Source organism: Vulpes vulpes, chromosome 2 (assembly GCF_048418805.1).
Source record: "Vulpes vulpes isolate BD-2025 chromosome 2, VulVul3, whole genome shotgun sequence".
Taxonomy (NCBI): Eukaryota; Metazoa; Chordata; class Mammalia; order Carnivora; family Canidae; genus Vulpes; species Vulpes vulpes.
The window spans coordinates 13250018-13273601 of NC_132781.1; the positions used below are offsets into that span (position 1 = coordinate 13250018).

At 35.6% G+C, this 23584-nt stretch overlaps 1 protein-coding gene across 4 annotated transcripts in view; it reads right to left on the reverse strand.

The window, feature by feature from the left end:
* The window catches only part of HELZ (helicase with zinc finger), a 159013-nt gene that overhangs the window by 46324 nt on the left and 89105 nt on the right, over positions 1-23584 (reverse strand). For all 4 annotated transcript variants that reach the window (XM_072746776.1, XM_072746774.1, XM_072746777.1 and 1 more), the window contains 6 exons: positions 17685-17863; positions 14667-14785; positions 13394-13539; positions 11984-12131; positions 8829-9012; positions 3507-3735 (listed from right to left, as the gene is read on the reverse strand). In XM_072746776.1, the coding sequence (XP_072602877.1) occupies positions 3507-3735; positions 8829-9012; positions 11984-12131; positions 13394-13539; positions 14667-14785; positions 17685-17863 (1005 nt within the window). The remainder of the gene's footprint in view (positions 1-3506; positions 3736-8828; positions 9013-11983; positions 12132-13393; positions 13540-14666; positions 14786-17684; positions 17864-23584) is intronic.

Genomic DNA, 23584 nt, shown 5'->3' on the forward strand with positions numbered 1-23584 from the left:
GATTACATCTCACTGAGCAAATGGCATCTATTAATTAAGAAATTCAGTTCACAGAAAGACCTCCTCCAAACACTGATTTAGAGAAATGTTATGACTCCTCTCTGGCTCTCCCCATTCAGTGTAGATTTATACAAACACATTCATCACTTCCTGGGAAAGGCAGAGTAACCCAGAGAGAAGAGCTTAGGTTTTAAAGTCAATGTGACATCTGTTTCAGTGAACCATTCAATAGGTATATGACCTTGGGCAGTAATTTAAACTCTTTGAATCAGGCAGCCCATTTAAAATGCAAATAAAATTCCCACATTGCAGGGTTGTTGGGATGACTGAATAAGGCTAAGTGTGCAAAGCACTTAACCAAGCACCTGGCAAGAGAAAACTGTCAGTAAACATCAGCTACTATATTAATATTTGTTGGCTTGGTAAGCTGGAGAGAGGGAAGTTCAGTATATTCACATCAGGTTAATAGATAAATTCTGTTTAAAAATACAACAAAGAAGATTATATAATAGTTGCCTTCTAAACTGGTATACTATACACAGTAATTATTCCTTGAAATTTTAATTAATATTTAGAAATATCATATTAGTTTTTCATAAATATTGAATAGGACATGGTGGGGGGATGATTAACTCAAACTACAAAGAATTCATTCCTCTGTTATTATAGTACCTAAGAATCATATATGACCTCCCAAGTTTACTTGTATTATGAGATTAAATTAATTTCTAATAAAATTAGAAAGATTATAGTACAAATATCCATACACTTCAACTATTAGCTCTCACAGCCATTATTAAACTGTCCAAATAACACAGATAATCAGTAATCCAAATTAGCTATTAAGTTACATTTTTTTTCTCCGTACACAATATATTTAACCTCTCTGAAAATATTTTGCCTAGCTTATAAATTAACTTGCAGCCCTTAATACACTCCAGCTTAGTAGCAAGAAATAAGTAACCAGTAGACCTGGCTTCGAGTTAAAAATTAGCCCCAGATAATTCTGACAGCATGGCCTCAGAAAGAATTATTCACCTATTTGCTCTAAGAAAATAGCAATTTATGTCAGAGAAGCGGTGAAAAACGCTGATCTCTTGGAATTCATAGCATAATACAACTATACAGAAAGGGATAATGGTTTAAAAAAAAATATTCATATTGATAAATGTTTGGAGTCACTTACAAAAAAAAGAGTCCAAAACAAGTTTGGCTCAAGGCTACTGTTACACAATCTGTTTATTCCTTCACAGTTTCTAATTTGTTTTTTTTCCCCTAGTTTTAATATGTTGTTCTATTTTATATGTGTTTTAATCTATTAAATTCTAATCAAACTGTATGTATTTTTCAAATGACAAATATGAACAAAAATGGTAAAATATCACAGCAATAGTCTAACCAAATAAGCTTTCAATGAATTATAAAGTAACTAAAGTAAAATTCTCAGGAGAGAAGCCAAATTATTAGATCTAGTTTTACTCATTTGGAACATGGAATTAATATATTCCCTTTCTCAACTTTTTGTCATTAGTGGCTAAAGATGAACAGAAATCTCCCTTGTAAGTATAAAATTATACACATCTTGGGCACCTGGGTGGCTCAGTCAGTTAAGCATCTGCCTTCAGCTCAGGTCATGATCTCAGGGTCCTGGGATTGAGCCCCGCATCAGGCTCCCATTCAGTGGTGTCTGTTTCTCCCTCTGTCCCCCCCCCACAAATAATTAATAAAATCCTTTTTTAAAAATGATATTTTACAATAGGACTGTTCAGCTATGCATAAATAAGTCATGGTGCATTCAAGTTTTGTAGGGTTTTTTTCTTTTAAATAAAAAGATTTTTTTATAACATAACCATAAATTAAAAATATTTGATTCTTTTGTTAATGGTTTTCCCCTTATAAAGTATATTAACTTCTTTTGCAGTCTTAAATTCTAATACATGCAGATTATTATTATTAAACATCCCAGTTGTCTCCCTTCCCATAGAATTTTTATTTCTGCTGAAACAGGAAAACAGACAATAAAATACTGCCCTATCTATATTGCAATAAAAAATTTGGTTTAAAAAGGCTACTTCCGGGATCCCTGCGTAGCGCAGCAGTTTGGCGCCTGCCTTTGGCCCAGGGCGCGATCCTGGAGACCCAGGATGGAATCCCATATCAGGCTCCCGGTGCATGGAGCCTGCTTCTCCCTCCGCCTGTGTCTCTGCCTCTCTCTCTCTCTGTGACTATCATAAATAAATAAAAAAATTAAAAAAAAAAAAAAAATCTTTAAAAAAAATAAAAATAAAAAAAAAATAAAATAAAATAAAAAGGCTACTTCCTAACAGCTCTGTCTACTTTAATTCTAACATATCAAAAAGAAATAATTATTCAAGGCATATTCAGGACTCTCTACATCACTTATGACTATCTGAATTCACTTTGACAGGTCCTAGAATATTTCCACAACTTTAAGTAATCCCTAGTGTATTTCTTTTTCGTAAAAGAGTATAGATTATAAATTTCTGTTCAATTGTTTGTTTTTTTTTTTTGCTAATGATAACATAATTTTCAACATTACAAAGAACAAATCTTATATTACTGGCTAATAGCTAAAATTTAACAATTAAAACTCCGATTAAGAGGTATAACTCGTAAGTGTGTAATTTCTTATTTTGATATTTTATCAACATTTTAGTAGAAATAGCTCCTTATGTCTATAATCTACTAGCAACACAATCCAAAGATAAGTATAACTACTCCTAACCTCCTTAATTTTAAGATCTTCTGGATTAACCAAACATGAAGAATCACTTACACTGAGAAGCCCTGAAAGAAAATAAGTAGAGAAGGAAATTCATCAAAAACAAGCTAAAACAATAATGAAAGGGGGAAAAAAATGAAAGATTATCAATGTAAAATTCAGTTTCCATCAAAAACACACATGTACACAAAACCAGCTGAGGACCCTTGCACATGTGGTTCCCTCTTTCTGGAGCACTTTCCCCCCAGATATCAGCATAGCTCACTACCCTCACTTCAAAGTCAGCTTCTCAGTGAGGGATGCTCTGACTATGCTACATAAATCACAAAACAGCCTACCACACCCCCATCACTCCTAATTCCCCTTAATGTTCTATTTCTCTTTCACTGAACTTACCATGTATAAAACTATAGGGTATTCTTATTTTATTTATTCTCAATCTTCCTCTATAAATATAAAACCCACAAAGGCAGAGATTTTATTCATTTTTGTTCACTTATGTATTTAGTGGCTAGAAAAGTGTTTAGAACATAGTGGACACTCAGGAAATATCTGTTAAGTCATGGCTAAATGAATGAATACATAATTATGAATATAATGAATAGATCCAGAGCAATATATTTTTGTATTCCTACTGGATATCAGGTAAAACTGAACCCGATTTTAATTAGCCAACAGGTCATACAAAATAAGTATATACATAAGGATGCAAATCATTCTACATTTTCCCCCTTTAATGTCTTAATCAGTAACACACAATTACCTGCATCTTCCAATAGAGCACAGAGCAATGGGATCACCCACCACAGCAACCAGGGATTGTGCTCTTGTGATGGCAGTGTTTAGAAGTTTATAGTTCGATAAAAAACCATAATCTAAATCCTCTGTAGAATCTTCCAGCAGTTGCTCTTTCTTCTTAATTGGTGTCTGTTTATGTTTACAAGTATGCCTTGTACGTACTGTACTAAGAAATAGAACTCTGAATTGTTTTCCTATTAAAAAAAAAACAAATAAAAGACTTAAGATTGTTATTTTGAACCACTCACATAATAAAAGCATTTCAGTTTTTAAATGTTATTGCTAAGTAATGGGTGTCAGTGAGGATGTGGAGAAACTGAAACTCTTGTGTCCTGCAGGTGGAAATATAAAATGGTATGTTAAACACTATGGAAAAGTAGTATGGCAGCTCCTAAAACAATCACACATAAAACTAATACACAGAATTACCACAGCATCCAGCAATTCCACTTCCGACCATCTACCCAAAAGAACTGAAAGAAGGATCTCAAACAGATACTAATATACTCATGTTTATAACAGCATTAGTCGCAGAGGCAAAAGGTAGAAGTAACCCAAGTGTCCATCAATAGATGAATGTAAATAAAATGTGGTAATATACATACCATGGAATATCACTCAGCCTTAAAAAGGAAGGGCATTCTGACACACGCTACAACGTGAATGAACCCTGATAACATTAGGCAAAATAAGGAAGTCACAAAAGGACAGATACCATAGGACCACACTTCATAAAGTCCCTAGAGTAGTCAAATCCATAGGCAGAAAGTAGAATGGTGGTTGCTAGGAGCTGCAGGGAAGAGGGAAGTGGAACAAGGACTTATAATTTAATGGGTACAGAGTTTCTGGAAATGGACAATGGTGATGGTTGCACAATGTGAAAGTACTTAATGCCAATGACCTGTGGCATTTTATAGATTTTTGAACTGGAGAGACACTTTCAGAATGAACACATAAAAATGCTAAAAATAATTTTATTAAAATTTTTAAAATATTATTGCTGGAACCAGCCTTAGTGATTGTCTCGTCTAAGGTCCTGCTCAATACAAGGACCCTTCTTTGAAGCAGTCATCTAGCCTTTCACTAACAAAGGTAGACACAACTGATTCCATAGGGAAGGCTGAGATTCTAGTTTGCACATTTTTTTAATGCTCTTTATTATAGTAACACATCTATTCACTCATTCTATGACAAATCTACAAATTTCTGAATACAGTTTTAGTATCAATCTTTCATCTTCTCTCCCTAGGCCAAACAACCCAGGTTCTTTCAATCATTTCTTACTTCCATGTGGCAGTTTTTAGACAATTACCTATCCTACGTCTCCTTTGGGTGCTTCCTACATTACTGGTAATATTCCTTCTAACTGCAAGCCCAAATATCCACTCTCACCACTACTATTTAACATAGTACTGGAAGTCTTGGCCTCAGTAACCTGACTAGAAAAAGAAATAAAAGGCATCCAAATCGGCAAGAATGAGCCCAAACTTTCACTATTTGCAGACAACATGATATTCTATGTAGGAAACTCAAAAGATTCCACCAAAAAATTGCTAGAATACATGAATTCAGCAACATCACAGGATATAAAATTAAAATCAAAGTGCAGAAATCTGTTGCATTTCTATACACCAAAATGAAGCAGCAGAAAAAGAAATAAAAATTGACACCATTTGCAATTGCAACAAAAACCATAAGATATCTGGGAATAAACCTAACTAAAGAGGTAAAAGATCTGTACTCTGAAAACTACAGAGCACTTATGAAAGAAACTGAAGAGAACACAAAGAAATGGAAAAAAATTCCATGCTCATGGACTAGAAGAACAAACACTGTTAAGATGTCTATACTACCCAAAAGAATCTACACATTTCATGCAATCCCTATCAAAATACTACCGACATTTTTCATAGAGCTAGAACAAACAACCCTAAAATCTATACGGAACCACGAAAGACCTCAAATAGCCAAAGCAATTCTGAAAAAGAAAAAACTGGAGGCATCACAATTCCAGATTTCAAGCTATATTACAAAGTGGTAGTCATCAAGACAGTATGGTGCCGGCACAAAAACAGACACAGATCAACAGAACGGAATAGAAAAGGCAGAAATGGACCCAAAACTTTATGGTCAACTAATCTTTGACAAAGCAGGAAAGAACATCCAATGGAAAAAAGAGTCTCTTCAACAAATGGTGTTGGGAAAACTGGACAGCAACATGTAGAAGAGTAAAACTAGACTACTTTCTTCCACCAGATGCAAAAATAAATTCAAAATGGGTGAAAGACCTAAATGTCAGACAAGAAGTCATCAAAATTCTAGAGGAGAACATAGGCTGCAACCTCTTTCATCTTGGCTGTAGCAACTTCTTACTAGACATGTCACCAAGGAAAGGGAAACAAAAAGCAAAAATCACCAATGGAGCTTAATCAAAATAAACAGCTTCTGCACAGCAGAGGAAAACAACAAAAATTAATAGGCAACCTATAGAATGGGAAAAGATATTTGAAAATGACATACTGGATACAAGGTTAATATCCAAAATCTATAAAGAACTTATCAAACTCGACACCCAAAAAACAAAAAATCCTGTTAAGAAATGGGCAGAAGACATTAATAGATGCTTTTCTAAAGAAGACTCATGAAAAGATGCTCAACATCACTCATTGGGGAAATACAAACAAAAACCATGATGATGGGGCATCTGGGTCACTCAGCCAGTTAAGTGTCCTACCCTTGGTTTTAGCTAAGGTCATGATCCCAGGGTCATGGGATCAAGCCCCACATTGGGCTCTGTGCTCAGCATGGAGTCTGCTTGAGACTCTCTCCTTTTCCCTCTCCTTCCCACTCTGTCCCTCTTCCCCACTTGCACATACACATTCTCTCTCTAAAATAATTTAAAAAAAAAAAAAGAAAGAAAGAAAGAAACAGCAAGAAAAAGAGAATCAAAACTAGGGACACCTAGGTGGCTCAGCAGTTGAGCGTCTGCCTTTGGTTCAGGGTGTTATCCCGGAGTCCCAGGATCAAGCCCCACATTGGGCTCCCTGCAAGGAGCCTGCTTCTCCCTCTGTCTTTGTCTCTGCCTCTCTCTCTCTGTGTCTCTCATGAATAAATATCTTAAAAAATCTTAAAAAAAAAATCAAAACCATGATGAGATACTTCCTCGCATCTGTCAGAATGGCTAAAATTAACAACACAAGAAACAACAGGTATTGGCAAGGATGAAGAGAAAAGGGAACCCTCTTGAACTGCTGGTAGGAATACAAACTGATGCAGCCACTCTGGAGAACAGAATGGAGACTCCTTAAAAAAAAAAAAAAAAAAAAAAAAAAAACTACCCAATGATCTAGCAATTGCACTACTAGGTATTTACCCAAAGAAATACAAAAATACAGATTTGAAGGGGGTACATGCATCCCGATGTTTATAGCAACATTATCAACAACAGTCAAACTATGAAGAGAGCCCAAATGCCCATCAAACTGAGGAGTGGATAAAGAAGATGTGGTGTACATATACATGGATGGAGAGAGAGAGAGAGAAAGAAATATTATTCCTCCATGTCATTTGGAATGACATGGATATAAAAGTAGAATATATTATGCTAAGTGAAATTAAGTCAATCACAGAAAGACAAATATCATATGACTTCACTCAAGTGTGGAATTTAAGAAACAAAACAGGTGAACATGTGGGAAGAGAGGAAAGAGAGAGAAACAAATCATAAGAGACTCTTTTTTTTTTATAAATTTCTTTTTAAATTTATTTATGATAGTCACACAGAGAGAGAGAGAGAGAGAGAGAGGCAGAGACACAGGCAGAGGGAGAAGCAGGCTCCATGCACCGGGAGCCCGACGTGGGATTCGATCCCGGGTCTCCAGGATCACGCCCTGGGCCAAAGGCAGGCGCTAAACCGCTGCGCCACCCAGGGATCCCTCATAAGAGAATCTTAATGACAGAGAACAAAACTGAGGGTTGATGGCAGGAGGTGGATGGGGGATGGTCTAGATGGGTGATGGGGACTAAGGAGGGCACCTGTGATGAGCACTGGGTGTTGTATGTAAATGATGAATCACCCATTTTTACTCCTGAAACCAATATTAAACTATATTTAACTAACTAAAATTTAAATAAAAATTGAAACAAATGCCCAAATTCTGTGGAATCTGGACAACACATGGTATATTGGAGCTATTTTCTCCCCATTATCTAGAAATTATATTATTCTTACTATGTATATTCCCATGAAACCTAAAAATATAATTGTACTAAACTTTTCCACCACTCACATGATAGTGTTGCTTCATATATTTAAAAACACGAGGGGAAAAAAAAAAAAACACGAGGGGATCCCTGGGTGGCGCAGCGGTTTAGCACCTGCCTTTGGCCCAGGGCGCAATCCTGGAGACCCGGGATCGAGTCCCACATCGGGCTCCCGGTGCATGGAGCCTGCTTCTCCCTCTGCCTATGTCTCTGCCTCTCTCTGTGTATGACTATCATAAAAATAAATAAAAAATAAAAAATAAAATAAAATAATAAAATAAAATAAAATAAAATAAAATAAAATAAAATAAAATAAAATAAAATAAAAACATGAACTCGGAGCACCTGGGTGGCTCAGTCAGTTAAGCATCTGACTTCTGTTCAGGTCATGAGCTCAGGGTCCTGGGATCAAGCCCTGTATAGGTCTCCACAATTAGCAGGAAGTCTGCTTGTCCTTCTCCCTCTCCCTCTGCTCCACCTCCCCCTCAATAACCAAGATTTTTTTTTTAATTATAAAAAATAAAAATAAAAGCACAAACTCAAATCAACTAATTACATAAAGACAATTTAAATGAGCTCCCGGTAACTATCCACTTAGGAAAGTCTATAGGTAAAAAACAATCTGTGCCTTTAAAAATGCATTTAAACAGAATATACTTGATGGGTACAAGTTTTTAAAAATCTTTATGAACAAACTGGTCTTCAGATGTAGTATACTGACAGTAGGTGTTGTATACTAGTGTGATTTATAACTAATGCACGCAGATGTAGTGTGTGGCATTCACACCATCACGGTCACTGAAAAATTCCATTTGTTCCTACTTCTTTTATTTGAATATAAAAATTTAATAAACATGTAAATGAGCCTGATCTGTGATTGCCAAATTTGACATTAAAGAACTTGGTATGAAATGAATACACAATTGCTTGTCCAGAAAAAAGATCTTGAGAATTAAAAATCAAATGTGCACACACTTAAGATGTAAGCATCTAAATAACTTAATTCATTTCAATTAATACTTACCTTGAACATTTAGCACCCTTTCTACATTAACATCAGATAATCTCTTTTTTCGAAGTTCAGCACGTATCCTAAACACTTGATCAGCATATGGAGTCACCACACCAATACTGCCATCATCCAACTTCCCCCATGCTACTGGCCACTTCCTTCTCAACTCTTCTACTCGTTCCACCACTTCGAACACCTTTAAACAAACATACATATGCATATTAAAGATATGCAAGTATTTGGAGAAAAGAAATGGTAACTGAAACAGATGTATAAAGGATGCCATTTTAGCAAATGTCATTTAAAAACTACCTCTAAATACGAGTAATGCTTTGCGGATATGAACACAGTGAGAAAAATTTTATGTACATTTTAAACTGTAAAATTCTACCCAAGTGAAATGCACCCAGTGAAAAGATGAATATCAGACGACTGGCCCTTACCCTTCATCCAGCATCCATTCTTTTTTTTTTTTAAGATTTTATTTATTTATTCATGAGAGACACAGAGAGAGAGAGGCAGAGGCACAGGCAGAGGGAGAAGCAGGCTCCATGGAGGGAGCCTGACATGGGACTCGATCCCGGGACTCCAGGATCACACCCTGGGCTGAAGACAGGCGCTAAACCGCTGAGCCACCCAGGGATCCCTCCAGCCTCCATTCTTAAATGCAGACAGTTTTAATTTCCTATGTAGAGAAGAGGCCAGGGATAGGGCCATGAAACAGGCAACCCTATCTAGGAAATAAGGGAAGCAAATCCCCACATTCCCCCTCTTAGTCCGTTCACTCCAGATAAGGCCAGTGAAATAAACAGCCAACTAAAAAGATTACTAGACTCAGTGCCACCATTAAGTCTCAGCAGTACAAGATCTAGCATTGTCGCCTTCTGCCACTGACACAACAAAGCAAAACTGCCAACAGCTAACACCAAACCACAGCTAGGACTAAGACAAATGTGGATTGGAGACACTTTCACAATTCACTGCCTTCTAGTAGTACAAGACATTTCATTAACCTTGCAAAAAAGTAATACCATATTTTACCCAACTCAATTTATTCAATCTATTTTAATACAATGAACTGATCAAAATTTCAATGCTTGGCACAGTGGGGGACACAATGATTAATAAAACATGTTCCTTGTCTGCTAAGAGATTGCGGTATATTCAGAAAACAGATTCCATAAGTATATGGAAATGGCAAGCTCAATAGAGGGTCAGGAAAGACTATGGGGGCATAGCGAAGAAAGTTATCTTTCTTTTTTTTTTAAGATTTCATTTATTTATCTGAGAGAGAGAGAGAGCGCGCGCGCACACAGGCAGGGGGAAGTGCAGGGGGAAGAGGAAGGAGGGGGAAAGAATTTCAAGCAGACTATGCATGGAGCCTGATGCAGGGCTGGGCCTCACAACCCTGAGATCAATCCTTGAGCCAAAACCAAGAGGCAGTTGCTCAATCAACTGAACCACCCAGGTGCCCTGAGAAGAAAGTTTTTTAAATGCCATTTTAAAAACATTATTTAATATTTGTTGATAATACCTACTTAAATTTACAACATTAAATATACTTAATAAATTTGTAAGTATTTTTATTCCTTTCAAGACCTTGAGAATAATTGGATAGGATACAGTTTGCTAGATACAAACTCAGTGAATGAGGGAGGTAGGTATATTGTTACAATAATTTGAGTAAACTGGACTGAAGACCTGGCACTGTCACTATAAGGAACAAGAAAAGAGAACCTGAGTCTACTGCAATAAGGAATAAGAAAAACCTATCTTCACCCATTTGGTTAAATATGGGGGTAGATGAAAGTTGGGGAGACAACTCTACTGGCCACCCCAACCAAACACACACACACAGAGTTCCCACCACTAAGTTATACAGAACCATTTCCCCACTTCACCTCTCTATGAGGGGATGCATAAAACTGTAGTCAAAATACACAGACTTGTGATGGTGATATGAGGAGCTTGGGAAAACTTCTCTCCCAGACAGACATCTATTAAGCTGGTCAAAATTAGCAGACAATCAAAGTCTCTGGAGATTGATCTGACTTTAACAGAAACTGAGAAGCATTTATTCAACAAAGTCAACAGAAACTCAGTAAGCAGAGACCAGGGCATTTAAGCTAGGGACTGTACCCATCCCCCTGAGCTCTTCAGAAAGGCTCTATAGCAGCTGAGGGGCAGCTCTCATTTCCCCTAGTTCCCTGGAATGAAAGTTATTCCAGGTGGTTTTGGCAGCTGGTGGGCATCAGATCCCATTTTCCACAGCTCCATGCTGCAGAAGGCTTATATTGAACAGTTAAAAGCAGTTGATTTTCTTTCACTGCCTTCTAACTATAGACCTCTCATCAATTTTTCAAAGGAAAGATGAATTACTATTACATAATAAGACCCATTTCTTTGTAAATAAAATGAGTAAAGCATGGGACTCAAGTGAAGAAAGGGAAATGGAGAACACAGATCAAGAACTATCCTATAATGACCAACCAAGCACAGCTCCCTAATCTGGGGGCCTCCTGAAGTCCAGAACTCCACTCCCTTGTGACAGCCAGAACCTAACCCTAGAGTCTCTGGCCTGCTGGCCCTTAAAGACTTCACCAGGTTTTAGTGTACAGCCTGATCTGACCATATAACCCACATTCTCTCTAAACTTAAAAAGTCAGAAACTAGAAGAGAACCATACTAGTTATAGCACATAATGGCTTAGCAACACTGTCATCTGGGCCTGTGTAATCTCTCTGGAGCACAAGGTTCTGGAATTTTAGTCTTAATCATCTAAAACGATAACTCATTTGAATATGTACTATGAAATATAATCATGGTCTTTTAGTTGACTAACAATAATAATTACATGAAAATCATATTGGCTTTTCTTTTAAACAATGTCATGTATTTCATATTTTGTCTTAAGAAATGTAAATCAAATGTAATCAAAATGTAAATCAAAGTTTTTGTTTCCCATAGGAAATTCTTCTTAACAAAAAAAAAAAAAAAAAAAGGAAATTCTTCTTAACAAATCAATGTTATACAAAGAATAAACTTTACATGCTATTTTCATGTAAGTGACACACAATAATACATCAACCCAAACTGTAAATAAACACTCAACAAGAACAGACCATGTAAGTGTGAAAATGTCAACAATCTGCAAAAGAACTAAGTACCTCTGCATTGTTATAAAAAGCTGTGCTATTTTTTTCTTGTACATCTTCCCCTCGTGCTGTAAAGAAAGTTAGTGGGTAGAAATCCTTGTGTGCTGGTTGTTTTCCACTTGCCATCAGTTTGCCCTCATAGAAGAGCTCAGAGGTGTAACTACAAAAAAAAGACCAAATAAATAAATAGATAGCAATTCATCATTAAAATTAACTTCACCTATAAGAAAAAAAAATTAGTCAATTCTAATAATGCTGCTTTATGTCCATGATTAATTTTAATTCAAACATTAAACACCTATGAGGGCAAGATTTTCCCCAAAATTAACCACAGCAATAACAACAGAGTACGCTCCTGGTATACCACTGCCTAATGAGTTAATCTGGTCAGGTATGAAGCCAGAATGTAGGGAAAAAAAAAAAAAAAAAAAAGAAAGAAATGACAATACTTTAATACCAGATAAGAATCTTGCTCTATGAGGAAACTGCTAGCTATTTTCTTGGTTAACACATATTTTTATTTATATGGGTCATTTACTTACACATGCAAACACAAAGATATATAGACCCTGAAACACACACAACTGAAAGCCATTCAAGTCTTCCAACTGCAAAAAGAACACTTTTTACTGATGAAAATACTAAGTACTTGATTGCAGCAAATTACGAGCAACAATAAAGAGAATCACATTTTGAGACTGATAGAAGCAATACTTAAATCCAAATTTATTTTTATATCTACCTTATCATTTACACAGAAATCTAAAAATGGTTCTAACATAATCAATATTATTAAATTATACTAAACTTTAAAAAAACTGTAGGTTTTTGGTGAGGTAGTGACTGGAAAGGAGCACAAAGGGGCTTTCCAGAGTGCTGCTAATGTTGTTTCTTAATCTGGATGCCAGTTGCATGGGTAGTTTCAGTTTGGGACTATTCACTGAGCTGTCACTTATGATATTTTTACTTTTATAGACGCATACCACAGTTAATAGAAACCTTTAAAAACTTTATGAGTAAGTTTCATGGTTTTTTCCTTCCTTTTTTGATTCCTCCCTTCCTTCCTTCGAAAACAGATTCCTTATATATAACACAGCCAGACATAAAAGCAAACTACTACGTGTTGTCAATATAACTGTTTATTACATCATGCAGTTTTACATATACATTACATATTTAGTCACAGAAAAACATCATAACTGATAGAACCTAAAGTTTTAGTTTCCAGGATTGCCCTATTTTGTGAAAAATTACAGCTGACTTTTGAGGTACTCTTTTACAGCAATAAAATTTAACATAATTTGCAACGCCAGGGACACCCTACAACTGGGCAGGGAATAGTCTATCCCTCATAACAATGCCGTTGGAGTTCCCTCCCCCAGACACAGGAAGTGTGATACAGAAGGAGCACCTCACACCTACTTGATGATAGCTTCATGGGAGCGGTAGTTCTCACATAGGAGAATTCTACATGGAAACTCAGCAGGGTAATGCTCATAGAGTCGATCAAGTAATGAAACATGAAGGTTTCTCTCCCTGGCAAACTCGCTGTAAACAAAAGGACTGAGCTGTAACAGACAAACATACAGAGAAAATTTAACTAAATATGCAAGTACCACTTTTTAAACTTACTTATTAAAAAATCCACTACACTGAAACCTCTATGTACTAAATCTCAACATGCTGAATGCTGGAATAAGCAGAATCAAAAATACTTTCTCAGAACAATTTTACTACTATAAAGAACTAGGCTATAATTTCTAACTTTTTGTTTCAATATATTGACAGTAGCATAGAGTTTCTACACATAGGCTAACAAAGGGCTCCTCTAACACATTAATAAATAGTTATTACTTCAGTAACTTCAGGGATGCAATCCATTGCATTACTAGGAGAGTCAATCAGTTATTTCACTAAAACTGATCAAATATTTAAAAGGGTGAGCTGGAAGGATAAATAGCCATGACTTAAAAATTTATTTTTAATAATCAGTAAAATAATGCTTTTTATCTCATAAAGTATAAGGAGCCATTCTTGATCGTACCTTTGACCACTAAAGAACGAAATTAAACCACTTTTGGCAAAGAAACAAAAGCAGAATTTCTTCCTCCACATTCAACTCTTTCCTAGATGTCACAGTTACAATACTATATAGGTTCAATCTTGATTACAGCAAAAGAGAGAACTTCAAACTGCAACTTTGTAAAACAAAGATTAATAGAAAAACTCTATTTCTCTTTCTTTACATAGGTACTAAAATACAGAAAATCAGACACATTCTTTGAGATGTGGACTATTATTTTGAATTAAGTATACTTTGTTTCCTATGATGGAAAAGAGTCAACTCTTCATGAAAATATGTTAGGGATAAGAATCTGGGGAACTATAGGAAGGATAACTTAAATTTATTTAATAAAGAAAAGTAAAAAATATTCACGCTGTAGAATGCTAAACTTCAAATTGAAAACATGAATATTATAATACTGATAGATTCTTCATTCCACTCTATTCAAAGAAGGGAAAAAATAGTGGGATAGTAATTTTCCTTCAGAGAAAGTAATATTTTTCACTATTTGTGCAGAAATATTGAACTGTAATACATGACACAATTTCATAGAGGTTTTAGGACAGAGAATATTAAACACCAAGATATAATTAGTAGTTCCTTCAATATGGTGACTCAGAGGGCACATACCTGCATGTGGTCACCAGCCAAGACAATCCGAGTGTTTTTAGTTGCTAATGCTAGAGGCATAATTGTTTCACACTCCATGGCCTGGGCAGCTTCATCTAATAGAATGTGTGTAAAAAACCCTACAAAGTACAGTATAAACACAGTAAAGCATCTCACAGCAGCAATAAAGGCAGAAGTACTTCTTTCCTTTTCTTAAGGAAAGCATTCAGTGTGCTAATTTCAGAATTGTGAGTACTTGTGATGCCAATCTTCAATTTAGAAAACTGTCAATTTAAATCATTATTTAAAGAACAGAGATGAAAAGAAATAACTATTTTTCCCAATAATAGACACGAAATGGCATCTGGTGCTAAGGGCCCCAAAATGAACAGTTGACTGAGTATATATAAAAATGATTTAAAGTACAAGATAATAAATAGATAGATAGATAGATAGATAGATAGATAGATAGATAGTACAAGATAGCAACTTTTCAGGCAAAAAGAAGGGCTGGCAACTAAACCCTGATAGTCCATTCACTATTCATGTGGTGAAATATTGAAAATAAAACAGTGGTAGTTTATAAGTAACTTTAGCTTTACCATGCCTATTAAACATTAAAATTAAAAAAAAAATCACACCTAAAATCTAATATAAGGGAGAAAGTTATAATCCAACCTTGACTGAAACAAAGGGGATACTGATTAGCAGAATCACTAAATTGATTATTCAGGGGTGTGTGTGTGTGTGTGTGTATTTGTATTTGTATAAATTCATTCTAAAATACTACCCTGGCTAAAACAAAACAAAACACCAGTGTACAAAAAATGACAGATAAATATCAACCATCTGTAGTAGGAGGCATCCCATGTCTTGATTGCTACTGCCACTCACACTGGGGCACAGGATTCTGTGTACAGAAGGGAGGAGAAAGTCGTTTTGCCCCTAAGAGGGGAAGAGAGGCAAAAATCTCACAGTCTCAATGTAGAGAAGGAAAAAGTTCTCCTTTACTGCCAAAACACCGAGGCAGGAAGAAGGAGTCCTTCTTTTTACTAGCATACCAAAGAAACAAAATAGTTTCTCAACAGAATGACAAAGTTATAAAACTCTCTGGATTAATTAGCCTCCTGTGAGGAGGGCCCAAGAACCAAACCTCTTTTTCTATCCCTATTCCTATGAATATCAGCAAGTTCCAAACCATCTATTTATGCAACTTTCTAAACCAATTTGTTTTTAGGTTAGGAACATTCTAAATCTTACTGACTGGCTGTAATATCCACCATCATCATCCATTCATACAAACGGCTGTGACTGATATTGTACATATCAATAAGTGTTGTCTGTTTCCTGACAGTGACCTAAATATGATAGAGGCTTTTGCATTTTTCTCCCTGTTAAGGAGAGACTTTGTTCTTTTTGTTCTACAAAGCTAATTACTTGAAAACTAGTGTTTTCATTAGATAACATTTTAATTAAATAGAGCGAGGCTTGAATCAGGAATTGGATATATCATGAAACTGTTAAAGCTATTGCTTAAGCTTGTAAAGGTAACTTGAATTAATCAAACTGATTTAGCCTGAGACTTGGTTCTCTTATCTGCAAAATAAACCTCCTTCCACAGGACTGATACGGGAATTAAATGAAATCAAGTTCAAAACACCACCCAGAGCAAAGTACACAGGCAACTTCTATGTATTCTATATTTTTTGCTCTTCAAAGCCATTCTTTTATGATCTCACAAAACTTTACTGTTTAGGAGGTTTGGGCATTTTACCTAAGTGGCAAATAGGTAGAGTATAACCATGAAGTAATCAGACTGATTGTTAAATAAACATACCAAAATTTACATTTCAAATAAGTGTTGTTCCTTCAAAGAAGTCAGTTGGGAGGAAATAGAACCCACTCCAATGATGCAGTCACTGTTCAAAACATTTCTGAAACTCTGCTTTTATAACTGGCCTCACCAGCCAGCTATGAACTGCATGCACAAGAAAATAAGCCTCATTACATGAGAGGCACATCTCTCTCTCTCTCTCTCTCTCTTTTTTTTTTTTTTACCCCTAATGGTACTGCTCAGTTGGATCACCTACCTTATTTACCAGACATGTCTCAGAAAGATTTTGAAGCTTTTCTAAAATTAAATCTACCCTCAAAAAAGAAAGTTTGGTCACCATTCATTCATTCAAAATAAACAGAGGTTTATCAAGGGGCTCCAGGTGTCTATACCCTGGGCCAGGTGCCAAGAATTCAAGGTGAAGAGAACAGTATCTACCTTCCAGGGACTTGAATGTTCAAAAGAATCTTTCACTGGCTCTGAAAGCAATTCCAAAAGGAGAGAGCAAAAAAGTGTTGAGCAATGTCAACTATTATAATATGGCAGTAATAAATGCTCTTCCAAAGCAAATATCTTAAAGTGGTACCACTTTTTGGTGGTTAAGTTCTGCTATTCTTATCAGAATTACCTGTCACTTTATATCTGTATTTCATACGATATTAGCTTGATTTTTACAAATTCCTACACTTAAATAATCTTAATAATAGGTCTAAAAAACCTATTATGATTGCTGTCTCTACACTGTATAAGTACTTTAAAACAAAAACCTGAGAAAATTGTAAAACAAACAAAAAGACCAAAACTATCCAAATTTGAATTTTCACCTGACCAAGAGTAAGTACCCTCAGATCAGGTAACAAATAGAATAGTGGTCACTCAAATGTCTAAACTAGGGGCTGACTTTTTTTTTCTTTTTCTTTTTTTTTTTGGTAAAGGGCCAAACAGTATATATTTTAGGTTGTGTTGGCCATACAATCTCTGTTGCATTTACTCAACTCAGCTGCTGTGGCACAAAGGCACCCATACATAATAAATAGGTAAATAAATGGGCATGGCTATGTTCCATCCAATAAAACTTTATTTACAAAAACAGACAACAGGCCAGAATTGGCCCACAGGTTATAGTTTGCCAACCCCTGATCTAAACCGAATGCAGAAGCCCTATGCATTCAGAGACACCCTATCTGTGTCTTGAGTCAGCATACCAGGTTCAAGGTCCAACTGACAGAGGTACTGGGAAGTATTCAATGTAACAACAACCACTCGGTGTTTAAGAATATCTTCTTTCTGTGGCATCTGAAAGGTGGAATGTGCGCTTGAGATCAAACAGTACTGATGCACAACTGGGTGGACAGTCTTTACCCAGCGATTTCTGAAATATACCCTATAAAAGAAGATAATATTTCCTATTTATATTAACATGTTACCAATATAATAAAAAAAAATTGACAGTATTATTTAAGACTACCATATCCAGAAATTAACAAATAAATCTGGTAATCATTAACACTCTACTGAATTAGAATTTAACATACAACTGTGACTATGCCCTACCAAAAAAGGATTCAAACAGAAAGCATATGCACCATCATAAAATATCTCATTATTTTTAAGTGTTCATAAACACATTGTGTTCACACAAACAGTTCACACAAAGAGTTCATAAGCACTATAGTTTTTTTCAAGTTCAAAACATTCCTATTTGGGAATTACTTTTTTCCTAGAATATTCTTACAAAAATATACTCAATTCATATTGTAATTATCTGTGCTAATAAAAATAGTGAACTGCACATCCACAATAGAAACTTAAATGTTATCTGTATTTCACTTCAGAATGTTTTTATACTCGTATCTAAATAGACCTCTATCTAAAGTTCTAAAGGAGATTTATTTAAAAGAAATTATCTGAAGGAAATTTAAAAATAAAGTTAAATTTTAGACAACCAGAAAAATCTTAAAGAAGAGCATCTCCTCCACTAACTGCAAAAGAAAAATATTAATAGGCCTCATGCAACAGACTACTAAAATGGTATAAAAACAACTCATCCATCCATCCACCCATCTCTAACCCACTGGCATATAACAAATATCTACTGGGTGTCCACTATGCTGCAGTACAAAGGCAAATCACATGATTTCCAGGCTTTCATAAAGGCTTTGATTTACTCTAATTTTAATGGAAAGCCATCAGAGTTCTGACAGGGCAGTCACATGATCTGAATTATGTTGTTAAAGGACCACTTTGTTTCTCTGACAGAATATATAGTTTAGGGAGGTAGGAAAGGGCTGGACAGTGGTATGCTGGTAAATGTTGAACAATCAGCTTGGAGGAAAGGGGTGGAGCTGATCTGTAGTGTCTGCTGACTTCTATGGTATAAAATCTACTACCATGGCCAATTTCAAGCCACCAACATGATGCTAATGAACACAAACTTGGGAAGACATGTACATGATTACGCCTCACAGCCACTATAAGCTTGGCTGCAACACATCACTGACTGGAACAGAGGCAGGGGCAGAGGACAGAAGCAGGGAGACAAGTTAGGAGGTTGCTGTAAGGCTCTGAACAAGAAAAACTAACAGCCTGGACCAGGATGGTAACAATAAAGATGTGAAGGTAGCTGGATCCGCTACATATTTTGAGAGTAATGCTGACGGGATTTACCGGTGAATCAGATTTAAGAGAAAGGATGATTCTTTACCTTTCAAACTAGATGAATGACAATGGTATTTACAAAGATGGTGAAAGTGAGGAACAGATCTGAAGTGGGGGCTGAGAATTCAACTGTGGACAAATTGAGCAGCAGACATCCAAGGGGGGATATTCAATAAGCAGGGGTATATGTAAATCTGAAGTTCAGGAGAAAGTCTGGGACAAGAAGTATACAAATGGGATAGTATTTAAGCCTTGCGACTAGAAGAAACTAGTTGGAAGAGTGACTGATGACTCCCCCAACTTTCAGAGGCAGGCAAAAGGAGAGGGAAACAGTAAAGATGATTGGCAAGAAGCAGTTAAAGAAGTAGAAGAGAACTTCAGAGAGCGTAGGGTCCAATCAAGGGATAGACGTCTACATTATTAAATCTTTGGGATATTCTCTAGGCCCATCACAGTGCTTGACTTATTAGCAGCATATAAGTTCATGGTGGTTCCCTGCCTGCAACGCTCTCTTCCCTCAGCTTCTGTGACTCAGCTTCTCCTTGCCTTGTCTTCCTCTCTAGGTTAGGGCTCCCCACACATTTCTCTTCTCAGGCTCTGTTCTTTTCCTGACCATCTAAACCAGACCCATGGCTTCAATCACTACCAATACTCTAGCAATTCACATTTTTCTCCTCCAGCCAAGACCTCATCTCTGAGCTCCAGGATGCATATCCAACTTTTTATTTAACATTTGTCTCCTTTAGGATATTTAAAAGGCAGCTCAAATGTAATATGTGCAAAACCTAACCTTATGATATTCTAAAATGTGTTTTCACCTTCATCAAACACTTAAACTGGTTACTGCTTTTAAGCAAAGCAAAAATAACAGTAATAATAAATACACCTAAATATAAATTAGAAGAGAAAAATTAAGAAACATATTTTAAAACATTATTCTGATAGGAAGGACAGTAACCTTAGTAAAACTAACCAATATCACTTCTAAAGATGTAAATATGGGGGCACCTGGGTGGCTCACTAAGTTAAGCATCTGCCTTCAGCTGGGGTCATGATCCCGGGGTCCTGGGGTCCAGGTCCACATCTGGCTCTCTGCTCAGCAGGGAATCTGCTTTTCCCTCTCTCTCTGCCCTCCCCCCCCCCCCCCCCCCCCGCTCATGCTCTCTTCCTCTCACAAATAAATAAATAAAATCTTTTTTTAAATAAATAAATAAATAATAAAAGATGTAAAAATATTAAACAACATGTTTTAGGTCTTTTTGTTGTTGTTGTTTTGTTTTGTTTTGTTTTGTTTTAGGTCTTAATAAAAAATGTTTAATTAGGGCAGCCTGGGTGGCTCAGCAGTTTAGCGCCACCTTCAGCCCAGGCCATGATCCTGGGGACCCGGGATTGAGTCCCACGTCAGGCTCCCCACATGGAGCCTGCTTCTCCCTCTGCCTGTGTCTCTGTCTCTCTCTCTCTCTGTCTCTCATGAATAAATGAAACCTTTAAAAAAAAAAAAAGTTTAATTAGACAAAGCAGAATTTACTTAAGTAAATGAAAAATCTCATTTTACCAATTATCTGAAGAAAATCATTTACAAATTATGATTCCATTAACTAAAATATGTGCATTTAAACATAGAAATTACTAGAAACTAAACTCTAAAATGTTAGTATTTATCTCTGTGTGCTGAGAGTATAGATAATTTTTACTTTCTTCTTGTTCTTTTCTATATTTTCCATACTTTCCTACATGAACATTTAATTGTAAAGCTGGAAAAAAGGTTTTGCAAATTATTTATCAATACTAATACCAAGCACCACTTCTCCCTCAAAGAAAAAATAAAAATTGAAATTCTAAAATTCTCACTACTGACTTTTTTTGCAATTACCTTAGAAAGTCACCTCAAGTTGAAGCTAGTAAGACAAAGTTTAATCATTAAGCCTATATTCCTTAAAAGTGTTGACTTCAAAATGACTTAAATACTTTCTTGGTACTTTCACTTTGTGTAACATTTAAGGTACACACTGCCTATAAGGCTATTCAAAACACAAGCAACACTTTTCAAAACTGGAGAACAGTGATAAGTGACACCTTCAAGCTCACAGTATGAAATGTGACACCAATTAAATAATTTACATATTTCTAGGAAGAAACCATCCACAGATCTTAATATGAATTATGACTGTTAAAGTAGCAGATTATCTGGTATTAAATAATTTTAATTCACTGAAATTTTATTCATTTATTGAATTCATATATAATAACCCCTCAAAATATTATTACATAAGATACTACAGAATCAGAATCAGAAATATCCCAGAATATAATCTATTACTTTGAAAATCTATAGAAAACAACAAATATATTCTATTTGCCCAGAAAGCAATAAATATATACTCTCTCCATAGATAATGATAAAGTAGAAGTCAGCCAGAACCAGTTACCAATCTTCAGAACTATACACAGAAACTGTGTTTTCCTCTCTGGCCCAACATTTTTTTTTTTAAGATTTTATTTATTTGAAAGAGAGTGCACGCATGACTGGGGAGAAGGGCAGAGGGAGAGGTAGAAAACAGACTCCCCGCTGAGCAGGAAGCTCGATGTGGGGGACTCAATCCCATGAGCCGAAGGCATACACTTAACGGACTGAGCCACCAGGTGCCCTTCTATACCTTGAAGTCTACTAATTCTAATGAAATAAGAAGTAAAAACCAAAATGAAATGTAATCTAAAATGGTTCCTAAAACCTCCAACCCTGGCATTTTAAACTCAACTCCTGGAAGCAACAGAATTTTATACATTTCAACCATAAGTATACATATTTAAGCATATTTACTGTATTAAATGTTTATGACCATTTTCACACTTTACGGCATTTACCAGTCCCACTCGAGACTACAAGATGTAGAAGGCAAACTCTTCATGGGTCTTATGCCACAGACAGCACACCTTCAAGGTCACGTGCAGACACTTAGTGCCCCCTTGTGTTCTTTCCCCTGCATCCTGGGACAATTCAGATAAAACTAATTTCCCCCAGAGGACTCCACCATGCTAATTTCCTCTATCCCACCCCTCCCATACCTCTCATGTTTGTCATCCCTCAGGATAATTACAAATTAATCTGAGTAAATGTAATAACAGATGGCACTAATAAATTTTAATAATTCAATGCACTACCCTCCTAGGGAATACACTTACAAGTTAACACCATTCTCCTTTCTTTTTCTTTTTTTTTATTAACACCATTCTCAAAGAGATATACAGTGGTGAAAATGTAGGGCCACAAAAAGAAAATACTTAGGAAAAAAATCAAGCCTTTCTTATTTCATTCCTTTTAACTAAATGGAATAACTTGAAACTTATATTTAAATAAACCACTCTTCAAGCTTGAGGAGAGGTGAGATTTTTCTGCTAGAGAGCAAGTTTCTGTATCTAGACCATTACAACTATACATATACCCTATTAAAACGTAACTTCTTATTCTACACACTGGATTATAACCTGTTGGATTATAACCTCCAAAACATAATTTTAAGTGGGAAAAGTTAAACATAATGCTAGTCACATGGTAGATGTTCATGTTTATCAACAACAGCTCTTCAGCCCCAAAAATCAAATGACCAATCCTAAATCAATCAAGATTTGAGGGGGCTTTTACTCCACTGCTTCCAAGCCAAGTAAACTATGATAATTGAAGCTGTCATACTTCCTACATAGCACACACATACACAAACATAAACACACACACCAATAATAAAAGCAAACAAAACAAACACCTCCACTAAAAAACACTCATGGCAAAACTGCTACTAGCCTGAGTTTTTACTTATGACTTAAAAAGATTAGAATCTGAAGCAAACTAGTTACTTATGATTTAACCACTGATAAAATGCATTTTCATTTATAGTGACTGTACATATGTGATATTTTCTTATTAAATATAACTGGATTCTACTTAAAATAATTATTTCTGCTCTAATTTATCTTCCAGAGTGAAAACAAAGTATGGCATAAAAACCTGTGTAGCAGGCCACACCACCTTTTTCTCATTTGTTCTTTTTAATGCAACTGTAAAATCATTCAAACAGCTTTGGTTGTGGTTATTAAGAATTAGATAGCATAATCTCATTTTTTCATGCCTGGACTCAACTAGAAATAAAAAGTTAGTGGATTATGATTCAAAAGTGTGGTTAGAAATTAATTTGTAAGCAGTAATTGTATTCGAATAACATAGGGCATGACATATTAGTTTGTAAAATGGCAAAACTAAACATTAATTCATATAACAATGAAAGCAAAAATGGTGTAATAAACAACCATTTAATGATTCTTTATTGTTTTCTGAAGAAAAGGATTTATTCCCCACAATCTGTACTTAAGTACATTTCATATCCATATACACTCAAGACAACCTTTCTCTATCAACATAAACTTTTCTTTGATACTTTGTCTCTTAAATGAT